At 35.8% G+C, this 13,488-nt stretch overlaps 1 protein-coding gene across 1 annotated transcript in view; it reads left to right on the plus strand.

Moving 5' to 3' along the window:
- Window positions 1-13,488, plus strand: part of LOC134851938 (uncharacterized) — a 64,995-nt gene that overhangs the window by 31,822 nt on the left and 19,685 nt on the right. The window contains exons 11-12 of the mRNA XM_063868213.1: window positions 11,518-11,820; window positions 13,228-13,302. Coding sequence (XP_063724283.1) covers window positions 11,518-11,820; window positions 13,228-13,302 — 378 coding nt within the window. The remainder of the gene's footprint in view (window positions 1-11,517; window positions 11,821-13,227; window positions 13,303-13,488) is intronic.

A 13,488-nucleotide genomic window follows, 5' to 3' on the forward strand; every position in this document is an offset into this window, starting at 1 on the left:
CTTGTATGTTCGACTACATACATACATACATTCATACATACATACATACATACATACATACATACATAACATACATACATACAATACATACATACATACATACATACATACATACATACATACATACATACATACATACATACATACATACATACATACATACATACATACATACATACATACATACATACATACATACATACATACATACATACATACATACATACATACATACATACATACATACATACATACATACATACATACATACATACATACATACATACATACATACATACATACATACATACATACATACATACATACATACATACATACATACATACATACATACATACATACATACATACATACATACATACATACATACATACATACATACATACATACATACATACATACATACATACATACATACATACATACATACATACATACATACATACATACATACATACATACATACATACATACATACATACATACATACATACATACATACATACATACATACATACATACATACATACATACATACATACATACATACATACATACATACATACATACATACATACATACATACATACATACATACATACATACATACATACATACATACATACATACATACATACATACATACATACATACATACATACATACATACATACATACATACATACATACATACATACATACATACATACATACATACATACATACATACATACATACATACATACATACATACATACATACATACATACATACATACATACATACATACATACATACATACATACATACATACATACATACATACATACATACATACATACATACATACATACATACATACATACATACATACATACATACATACATACATACATACATACATACATACATACATACATACATACATACATACATACATACATACATACGTACATACATACATACATAAATACATAAATAAATTATTTGGGGATCGATCACATTCAAAGTTTTTGCTCGGTCGAATAGTCAAATTTTTTTCGCAGTCGAAATGCTTCTCAGTCGAGAAGACCCAGCGTCAAACGCAGTCGAAATGTTTTTTTTTCGGTCGAAAAAACTCCTCGGTCGAACTCGTTCGAACCGTTTTTCCTCGGTTGAACACAGTCGAAATGTTTTTTTCTCAGTCGAAAAAAGTCATCGGTCGAACTCGGTCGAACTTGCTCGAATGTTTTTCTTTGGTCGAACTTGTATGTTCGACTACATACATACATACATTCATACATACATACATACATACATACATACATACATACATACATACATACATACATACATACATACATACATACATACATACATACATACATACATACATACATACATACATACATACATACATACATACATACATACATACATACATACATACATACATACATACATACATACATACATACATACATACATACATACATACATACATACATACATACATACATACATACATACATAAATACATACATACATAAATACATACATACATACATACATACATACATACATACATACATACATACATACATACATACATACATACATACATACATACATACATACATACATACATACATACATACATACATACATACATACATACATACATACATACATACATACATACATACATACATACATACATACATACATACATACATACATACATACATACATACATACATACATACATACATACATACATACATACATACATACATACATACATACATACATACATACATACATACATACATACATACATACATACATACATACATACATACATACATACATACATACATACATACATACATACATACATACATACATACATACATACATACATACATACATACATACATACATACATACATACATACATACATACATACATACATATATAAATACATACATACATACATACATACATACATACATACATACATACATACATACATACATACATACATACATACATACATACATACATACATACATACATACATACATACATACATACATACATACATACATACATACATACATACATACATACATACATACATACATACATACATACATACATACATACATACATACATACATACATACATACATACATACATACATACATACATACATACATACATACATACATACATACATACATACATACATACGTACATACATACATACATAAATACATAAATAAATTATTTGGGGATCGATCACATTCAAAGTTTTTGCTCGGTCGAATAGTCAAATTTTTTTCGCAGTCGAAATGCTTCTCAGTCGAGAAGACCCAGCGTCAAACGCAGTCGAAATGTTTTTTTTTTCGGTCGAAAAAACTCCTCGGTCGAACTCGTTCGAACCGTTTTTCCTCGGTTGAACACAGTCGAAATGTTTTTTTCTCAGTCGAAAAAAGTCATCGGTCGAACTCGGTCGAACTTGCTCGAATGTTTTTCTTTGGTCGAACTTGATCGAAACATGGACAACTTGGGTTGAGTAGGTCGAAGCATACCGAGCCTGGGTCGAAACGGTCGAAACACACCATATTTTGACCGAGGAAGAGTTTTTTGATCGGTTTTTTATTAAAAAGCCTAGAATTAACAAAGATGAAGTACGTTTACAAATTTCGTACCAGAGAAGTTTTGTGAAACATTAGAAACATAAAAAATGTTTTTGCTGTTTTTGTAAAGTTTTTGGGCACCAGTGGTTTGGCAGAATCCAGGTCAGTTTTTTCATTGGTCTCGGCGTTTTCCGGTAGGGTTTTAGAGTTCTTCGCTCCCCGAAGTATAATGTAATGAGTTCTAAGCAGCTTTGATGCACTCTGAACGTTTAGTTTCTCTGATGATGATGAATTTCTGTTTAAATTCTTCCACCAAATGCTTTCCGCGATCATTTGAAAATGGCACAGCGTGTCTTAATGAATATAGAAAAAAAAGGCGAGAGGGCTGCTGGTGGTATTATCAATTCGCTGTCCAGAAATAGCCGTCTGGTATTGATATGGAAGTTATTTTGTTAGATTGTGATGTATGCTTGAAAATATCCAACAGGTGTATCTTCATTGGAAATTGGAATAAATTTATTTTAAGACTTTTAATGACTTCGAACATTTTTTGTTCAAAGAGCAGGTCAACAAACTTCAAACTTTTTGTTAAAAGAGCAGGGCAACAGTTTGCGAAGAAAGGTGGTTAGATTTGCTGTAGTATAGTACTATGTCCAATTGTAACGCTTGAAATGTCTTTCCACGCCGTACGGTCTGGTCTACTCACATCTCCATACTTTTTAATAACTCAGAATTTTACAAATTTAAATTTTTTGATTTTCTCGATAGAAGCCATACCAAATTTTTCGTTGTAATGGGAAGGTGGGAAAACCATAACAAATAAATCCGTGAAGCTCATTTCTTTGGGGATATGCGCAGTTTTAAATTGTAATGGGAAGTGCCGGCTTAACTATCGTTTCAGCCTGCAATGCTTGATCTTGTTTCCGAGATTGGCCTTACTAGCTGACGGAAGGGCTTTGTGGTGGGTAAACAAAAGTCGGGTTCCGAGCCGTTGAGGTAAATTCTTAAGTCTTCGGAGGCCTAAATTAAACCATGCAATTCCAACGTGTCGGTGGAAAACTCATTCACGTATGTAAAACGACTGCTCTGGTTATTAATTAATTGTAGTTCCTGCGAAACGCAGAGGAGCTATCAGTAGGCCTTAACAGTCCTGTCGAGGATAGTCCATTTGTATTATCTCCCCACATTCCAGACAGTGTTATTTTGCTGAGCGAAGCTTTTTTTTTGCGACTCAAGGCCGTTTTTTTGCGTCTAGAACTTTTACGTGGTACCACTATTGCAGCCAAATTTGGTCAGGTTGTGGTAGACCTGAAGCTGGAGGTCAAGTGAGAGCTTGTCCTCACACACTATCATTGCCATGGCATGGGATCGAATACACGATCTGACGATTTCAAAGTGAACGCCTTACCACTGTGCTAAGTGCCTAAACTATTTTCAATGTGACAATTGTTGATGTTGTGAGGCAATTTTGAAGTTACGTCTATTTGGCTTTTTTTTTCTGTGAAAAATACTATTCAGTTTTTTAATTTATAGTCCCTTGGAAAGAATAGGGATATCATGAAGCTAACATTTTTTGAAAGGAATCTTTTTGAAAACAGAGTCCATTTCATTTTGGAATTTGTTCAGCATGTCTCCTAGGCCGTAAGCTCCTGTGAAAACTCCTTCTGCGTTGTTTATTCTTGCTTTGCTTTGTCAATTTTTGTGTAAAGTTTTAATTCGCTCGACGCTTTTCGTGAACACAGGTTACTGAAACAAACTCTTTAACTTTTTTACTCAAATCTTGCTACGCTCCACTTTCAATGACTTGATGAATGTTCGGCATCTGGTGTTTTTTTTTCGTTCTGGTTGATGAGATTAACTGTGAAATCAATAGAAAAGTTGTTATTATTTTGACCGCCTATTTGAAAACAGGGGAAGGACTTTCTGAATGGGGTGTGTTTTACTTTTTTTGTTTTCCACCTAAAATCAGGTACAACAAATAATGATCGGACTGGTTTGAGTGATATATCATATTGAAGCTCCTCCCTTCGTGATGAATTGAACCACATTAAAAAATTTTCAAAAAATTTGCACAGTGTTAAGACAAACCGGTTTGAAATTTTTGATTTTTCGTCTTTATTCGAGCGAACAAAACAAGCGAGCATGCTTACAACAGCTGAATTATGCCTTATTTAGATCCTTGAAACTTAATCTCAAGCAAGTAAAACTAGTCCGGCCATGTGATGATCACATTTCAAAATTTTTATCATACACAGAATAAGGTCCAGTTGCGTAATTTGAACGATTTACAGATTTTTTTATTCACAATTGGTCCAGATGCGTAATTTGAACTATTTACAGATTTTTTTAAATCTACAATAGGTTTCTTTTTGTTTTCAACTAACAGAACTTAGCGAAAGATCCATTTTACTGACATATCATTGAAGTGACATCTCTAACCGGACAGACTAAAAAAGGGTCTGTTCATTTCTTACAATTGTTGTTTGAGTAAGTGATTAAACTTGGTTCTTTCCTCTTTTGATGATATAAACTTTCAAACTCGGTCCGTTTTTGTTCGCCCGGTCTATATTGGTTAGTTTAAAATGGTCAAACCAACGTTTTTGATAGCTTGGTTCAATGAGTCTGGCGATTCGGTTGTTTCTGAAATAATTTGTCTCAGATTGCTTTTTTTCTTGTTCAAAAAGCGCCTCTAACCCTTATTTGCTCGTCGTTATTGCAATTATCATATTTTTGCACCCTTCAGAATCTTTATACGTCTATGTTCATTTTGCTTTCTGGTGAACAATTTTTCCCGCTTGAATTATATTTTCTTGGCTTTCGAAAATGCTTCGTTGATAAATTCTGAAATCTCTTGATTTTCATATTTTCCTTAAACTCTTGGGTTTTTCGGTCTTGGGTTTTTCGGTCCCGAGAAAGAGATAAGTAATCGATGTCACTTCCTTGTCGACTTCGATTCTTCTGAATTCTCTGCAACTTCTGCGATTTTTTCCTTCAGTCGTCTGATATACCCGCGTTCGTTCTGTGTTTCCGACTACTCTCAATTTACGTCTTTTTATTTCTCCGATCGGTTCCTCTGAAATTGCTAAACCGGTTTGAAGATTAATTAATTCTTAATAAAATGCTTCGTTAAAATTGTCCAGAGCCACTCTTAACGATTGGTCTGTTGAAGAAAGGGATAGTAAGTCCGCTGAAGAAGTGTCTGAGGCGTTAGCTGTGTCATTTATGGAATTTATTGAAAAGATTGGGATTTTCTTATCCGAAGGAATCGGGGTAAAAAATTGTTCTGTCAGATCCTAATGGTTCATTACGTTCGATGACGATAGGGTTTGACGCTGATCGTCTTGGCTATCTGTAATATCTATGTACAGCCTTTGACCGTTAAACTGGGTAGGTCCTACATTTCGACCCAACCGACGAAGTTTAAACTCGTTACCGGTGATGTTGTTGTTGTTGTTGTTGTTGTTGTTACAAGGTTCTTGGGTAGACGTATTCTCGTCCGAAGAATCGGTTATCTCGTATATTGGTGAGTCTACAGTCGCGTCCTTTTTTGTGGTCTCTTGATTATCCAGCGGATTTTCGGGTTGTTTGGCCTCAGAAGTTGTTGGAGACTGTGTGGTTGGTGGAAGTTGGGTCGGGCTCTGTCCAGCAGGAATGATGCTGATTGGACAAGCAAGAGGGTGCGATGACGAAGGTTGGCCGTCTAAAGTCTCAGTTTTTTTGTTATTCTGAGCTATATTTGAGTCTAAGGAGGGAATATCAGGTTCTTCGTAATAATTCTGATATTATCCGAAATGATACGTTCTCTGATTCCGCGATCCACTTCCAGTCACTAATATCTGAGGTGTTCGACGGAATTACCATTGATTCATTGCAGGCTAAGTAACCTGTGTTTCTTGTTTGTTTGTTTTTTGTCACGAGATGATCTGCTTTTGACCTGTTTTGTTGAGGGTTTTGAAACTCTGGTCCTTATGTTGTTATCAGAGGTGGCTAATTCCGTTTGAAGTCTTCGGGCCTGTTTTCCTCATAGATGTTGGTTTCACTTTCGTAATCTGCTTTGATTCTACTTCAAAATCAGAGTCAGGAAGTAATGGAAAGGAATTATTTCCTCGAAAGGAACGAATAGTAGACAAGTTAGATTTCGGAAGAGTGACGTCAGATTTTTTTGATAAGTTCTCCGTCGGTTAATTCTACCGTGGTTTTTTAAGCGTTTATAATTTTCTCGTTAAGTTTTCTATAAAAGGATTTTCCGTTTTTACTTTCCTTGTTTTCCGAAGTATATTACCATTGAAAGGTTTTGTAAAGGCATTCGAGACAAAGAAGGCTTGGAAGGTGAGACGTTGTCTGACTCGTACCTTTTCTCCAACGGAAACTGACTTTTCTTCGGGATTTCAGTGTCCTTATAACGTCCTTGACCCGATCGTCAGAGTTTCAGTCGAGGGCCCGTCCTTTGCTTGGGATTCATTTTCCTTTGTCTAAAATTCCATGGGATAGATCATTATAGGCTAACTGTTTCCAAGTTGTATTTAGTGTTTTATTAAAGTGCATTTCGAAAGGTGAAGATCTTATTTTTGAGTCGAAAGACGAACGAAGGTTCAGATAATTTTTGAGACCGAGTGTTGTAAAGTAGGTTTTTGGTGTTCGTGAGCCATTGCGAGTAATTTGTTTCTACAGGATGTAAAAAATTTTCCACTAAACCTTCCGAACGAGGGCCAGCAACTGAACAAAATATTGATTTTATTTTATTGAAATCACAAAAATATTTAAGATCCTGGCTAGTAAAACAAGGTGCGTGATTGACGCGAAGAGAAAATGGAATGCCGTGTAAATAAAAGTAATCCTGAAGGAACTCAATCACCGTATCTGATGAAGTGGATCATGCTATTTTAGCCGAGAAAAAATTTGAAAATCTGTCATTGCATAATAAAGTATGTTTGTTTTTTCCCCAACTAGAATCCAAAAAACAGGCGAAATCAAGATTTATTTCCTCATTAGGCTAGGGTGGGAATTCGCTGATTTGAGCAAAAGAAATGATATTTTTCACGTTCTTACCAGCTTGTGTGCATTGGGAACAGTTTATACCATGAAAATGAATTTGACCGTTTATGTGAGGCCACTATATATACAAGGCGAGAATTTTCATGCCAAACTGTTCTGGATGGGCCTCATGAAGTGTCTTGGATTGGCCTCATGAAATTCTCCGTCCATGTACAATAATCCGTCGGATTCCTGAAGATCTCGAATGAACTGGTTTATATAATGGGAATTTGCATTAATCCTATCTACTTTATCCTGAATAGCTTTGACGATAAAACTTAGCATTGGGTCGTCTTCTGCTGAAAGGGCTACCAATTTAGCGTTGAATAGAGTGTTTAAGTGCAAAGAGCATCCATGCAACTTCAGAATTTCTGAGTTTTTGTTCACAATTTTTTTAATGTTCTTATAAAAAAAGAAATTCGACTGAAGCTTGGATACCGGAAGAAGAAGGATTAATTGCAACTAGTTTATTGGACATATTTACAGTTTTTACAATTTAAAGATCATGAGAATAATTAGTTACGCTACAATTAAGAAATATAACCTATTAGAAAGCAGAACTGAATAAAAAAGTTTTTGTCGAGTTAATATTTGAAAAATCAGAAGGAATACGTTTAGAATAACGAAGTTCAGTTCTGTTGTGTTTTATATTGCAAATTGGAAAAGTCGAGTTATTGAATTCTAGAAATGAAGCGATAACATACTTACGAACACTTGCGTAATTGGAATTTTCCAAATTTGAGCCAATAGTGTTTCAGTTCAATTCTTTTTATCCGTAGGATTTATTGCTTTCTTTGTAATGGGAGGAGGGAATTGCTTTTTCTTAAAAATAAATCAGAAAAAATCCATGATTAAATTTGAAAGGTAAAAGACGATCGACCAATTTCGTTAAAATACTATGATAAGTTTCTATTCCGTGGTTAGGCTAAAGTGCTGAAAAGAGGGCTTAATGTTCCGAAATGACTTCGAGTTCCAAGCCTTAAAGGTAATTCTCATAGTTCTCGACCGCCCAAACAACTCCAAAAAGTTGCAATTCGTTTGTGGAATATTTAGATTTATGCGAATATAAAAATTTTGAAGCGAACGAGACTGTTCAGCTCCGCGTCCGTTATGGGATGCAGCTGTTATTACTCTCGTTATACGCTTTAAACCAAAATGTTAATTTTTTCAGTAAGATTTGCTATTTCTTCTTTTATCCTCTCGAATGCTTTTGTATGTTCTTCGTTCCACCAGAAGATTGATTTCTTTTTTAGCAATGGTCTTAAAATGCTTCCCTGGGATGCCAAGTTTTTTTGAAAAAATTTAAAATAATGATTTATTGAACCAAAGAATGATCTTAATTCCTTTAGGTTTTTTGAAATTGGTATGTATTTAATGGCTTTGGTTTTGTCGACTGATGGAGCAACTCCTGATATAGATGTTTTGAATTTGAGCCATTGTATATTTTTTTTGAAAAAAATTACATTTTGGCTACTTGATGGCCAAATTATAATCGCCTAAAATCGAAAATTTTAATAAACGGTATTTTTGTGTTCTATGAAACTTTTTTTCGGAAGCCACCAGAATGTCGTCGAGGTAACAATTACTAAAAGGAATGTTTCCGATTGAAGAGTCCCTGACTCTCTGCAATTCGTGCCGGTTTTGTCCCAACCAAGCAAGCTAATTTTGCACTGGATACTAGGAAAACTTTCTAGTGAGAGTAAGCCATAACCGTTCCTTCAGCTCAGGTAGGTAAACCAGACTTCTCCGGTGAAATCCTTTGAAACTTTTAATGTGTCCTTCGGATTTAAATCGGTCTAGCTCCGCTTTTACCGCATCGAGTAAACGAAGGGGAACACGTCTACCTTTCAGTTGAATTGATTTTAGGGGTTTGTGAAAGTGGGTAATTTTTGTTTGTTTCCCCTGGAGAAATTTTTCAGTAGGGATCTCGTAATTTTAATCCATGGAGTACATTTCTCTTGAGAAAGCTCACAGGACTCTCGGATTCGACCTGTATATTGAAAATTACTTGGTTTTCTTTTCCGAGTTCGATGTTTAGTAATTTCTTGAGTTACTTCCCTTGGTTGTCGTAAATAATTGTCACATTTAATACAGATTAATCATCGTTGCCGCTCTGTCCGAATTCTGACCATGCGCAAAATTCTCTACTTACACGGTCGTTATTTACAACCGGTTGTTCTGATGGATAATTAAACTCTGTATCATGTACATTTTGACTATCTTCTATTTTGACTTGACATTTTTACGGCGGGATTTACAGACTCTGGCAAAACGTCCTCGGTTCTTACAGGATGTACAAGTTTTGTCCTTTGCTGGACACACCCCCAGGTGTCATTTGGAGAATCTGCCGTCGCGTTGCAATTCAAGTGTTGCTCCGTTCAACGCTTACAGTTGGTTCCCTTTTAAAATTCAAATGATTTAAAGATTTATTTACAGAGGGTCCGTTGGACTTAAAATATTTTCGATTTTCATATGGTTCGTTATTCCTTTGTCATCGGTTAGTATCACGTTTAGTGCTTCTAGGGGGTGGGAAAGTTTCTGTAAGGAACCTGCGTTAGGTGTCCGAGTTTTTCATAAAATTTAAAAAAAACTGTCTCCTGTCCATTCATCTTCTCCTGCGGATAGATTGCATTTCTTCGTCATTTCGGCAAGAGCTCCCCCGAATTGATCGAGTCATTCTCTCTTTCTCTTTTTCCTGTTTACGAGTTTATGTCTTTCAAATGTAACGTTCGTCTTCCTCGCGAAAGCTACGAAAAAATTGTTCCAGAACGCTCTGAAGGAGATTTGGAGGTTTTCCACTCATGAAAATTCTTGACCGAAAATCTTTTCCCCTTCATTTCAAAAAGTTAGATACAAGATTGATTGAAGTTTTTCATCTGCTTTTTCGATTCTCATGCCGTTGAATCGTTTTGTTTTCGGCTTTATCGAAGCTGATTCTTCATCGTCAAATCTCTCTTGCTCCCGGAGATTTCTGTCCAAGCAAAAGACTTCCTGTGTTTCCGGTTCGCTATCCGGCAGTTTTTCTAAAAGTGGTGGTTGTTGATGATATCTTTCTGTCGTAATTAGAAGATTTTCTTTATCAATGTTCTCCTTTGCCATCGCTGCAAGTTGGAAAAAATCGCTCCAATCTTTCCAAGGAATTGGTGGGTCCACCGTATGGTTTTGTCGAAATGAAGGTATGCCCCTCACGTTGAATTCGTTAGTTTGACTGCGCCCTTATAAAATTTTTCTTTCTCACAGCTAATTCTACTTATGTACAGTTAAAATGCTAAGATAAAAGTGAACTAATCTCAAAATTAAAACATTGAAAAGTGAGCAAGCATTCTCTCCGCCGGAGAGAATGAGTATATCAAGGTCATAATGTCAATACCGGTTAGAGCAAATGGCAATTAACTGTAATGGTATGATAAAATACTCCGATTCACACTATTTCTGACAGAAAGTCGATATCTAGACTTTTTTCGCTATGATAGCCAAGTGAAATTGATCGATTCAATAGACTCAAATAATTGAAGATTTCGCAGCATGTTTCGGCCAAAAGACAAAATAAATCAATCTCGAATCGATTGACCGCACCCGAATAAAGAACTATGGTACCACTGGTACCATATTTTCGGCTAACTAAGTTAAAAAGAAAAAAAAATTTAAAAATGAATGGCTGAAAAACGATTTTTTTTCTTCATTAAGGTAACAAACTTCAAAACGCAAATAGGCAGTAACTAGTTAATACTGCCAAGGCTGCCAAGGTCAATTAGCTAACCTAAGAGATATATACCCACTAAAACATTTCTAATATAACGCTGAGGATAAAAATAGATTTTTTTGTTTTGTTGTAGCTTCTGAGGAAGATGACGGCGACAAGCAGGAGATCCGATTCTGGATGCCGTACGATTCGTCGTCCTCGAATTCGGTCACCTTGAGTATCAGCGGGTTCCTCGGACTGTCTTTCGATGATTCCACCACCCTGTCCCTCTCAGGAGCTTCAAACTCTTTCAGTAGAGCAATGTCTTACAGTGCTGTGGTGTACTTCTTGGTGGCTCAGACCGACTATAGCTTCGGTTTGGGTGGAACTAGCTCGGAAATTCTTCCGAGTGGTGCGTCTGTAATGCCAGTAGCTGAAACCTACAGTTTCGACACTCGTGAGTTTTATTTTTTTAAAACAAAATTGGGCGACTCGCGAAACTTACCCAGACATACCGCTGCAAGAACGTAACAGGGGTAACCTAGGGGCGGATCTTGGATTTCTCGAGAGGATGGGCGGCGGATTTTCTAAAATTTTGTAGGGATTTTTTAGGTCGACCAAATATGTTTTCCGAGCTCTCTCAAATAAAAAAAGACACTGTTTTGTCCAACTTTTTTGGGCCGCAGGTAATTTTTTTGAAAAAGCAGGCCAAAAAAGGCGGTTTTAGGCACTTTTTGGACAGTTTTGAAATAAGACATTTTTAGACCTTAAGGGACCCTTTGGGTAGCCAGGGGATCGAATTTCCGGGAAGGGGGGCAGGAGACGTCCGCTCCCCTCCTAAATCTGCTTCTACGTGCATCTAGAAATTTTCGATGCATGAATGTCTAATCTTTTTTGACTTTTTTATAGGTCCAAGCTCTTTTTTTTCCTAAAAAAACTCGGCTCCGCAGCCGAGCTTTTGATAAAAAAAACAGGCAAAATTTTATTTTTGAAGATTTTTTGAACCTGCACCTGCTCTACCATTTTTTGGTGCACCTGCTCTACCTCCTTAAAATTAGTCAAAGTAAAAGGAAGCAAACATTTTGTGCTTGAAAATGGTAAGGTTGTGTGATCAAATCTGGATGTAAGAAAACATTATCAAAAGAGGGTGGGTCTTAGTGGCAAGGAGTCTTGCTATTTACTGAGGAAGGAAGAAGCGTCCGCATCAGTGTGAATAGCAGTGAAAAAAGAAAAATATGGTTTCAGAGCTAAATATGGAAACATCATGGGAATTCACTTTTCACGATTCAGTTCAGATAGTGAGCGCTTGCCGAAATAACGCAATTTTGGGGCCTATAACGTCTTTTTTTGCAGTTTTTTCCTTCCAAAAATTCTACTGCGGCGCACAACATTTGGTGAAAGTAGGGTCTTTGTCGTGATTTGGTAGAGCTAGGAAAATCAATTTAGTTGGTCTTAGAAAAAATGTCTTCTGAAAATCTGACTCCTTGGTGAAAATCCTAGATCGGTCCTAGATTATGATAGACAGTGAACTAAAATTTTAAAATTTTATGTTGCTGTTAATAGAGGTTGAACACAAGATCGTGTGACAGAAAATTTGGCGCATAAATGTTAATCAATCGTAGAAAGTTTGGATCAACACAACATCAAATCCAGGGTAAATCAGAATGTTTGAGGCTGGCTTTTCCGTTTTGCTACTTATATGATACTTATTTGTCAAGCATCAATGTTTTTCACAGTTCAAAACTCGGGGTTTTTCCGGTTCGATTGTCTAAAAATTGTTAAATATTGACTCTCATATTAACTTTTTCTGTGAGAATCCCCCCATTTTTTGTTAGAAATCTGATAGGTTTTATTTTTATTTTAGCAAACGGAGCCCGTCTACGATGCGAGACTAATGGTTTGATGGTCTACCAGATTGAGTACGAGGCTGTTCCAGACGGTAAGTCACACTCAATTATCCCTGTTTTCCCATTTTTCTATCATTTTTGCAATATGCCAGCATTTATCAAAAAATAGTTGAAATTTATTTTTAGTTATTTATTGCAAACAGGCTAGATAACAGCCTTATGGCACTCTATCAACTGATGTTATTGTAAAATAATACCTTTTTTCTGTGAATTTGCTT

The sequence above is a fragment of the Symsagittifera roscoffensis genome, chromosome 7 (genome assembly GCF_963678635.1).
Source record: "Symsagittifera roscoffensis chromosome 7, txSymRosc1.1, whole genome shotgun sequence".
NCBI classification, from domain to species: domain Eukaryota; kingdom Metazoa; phylum Xenacoelomorpha; order Acoela; family Convolutidae; genus Symsagittifera; species Symsagittifera roscoffensis.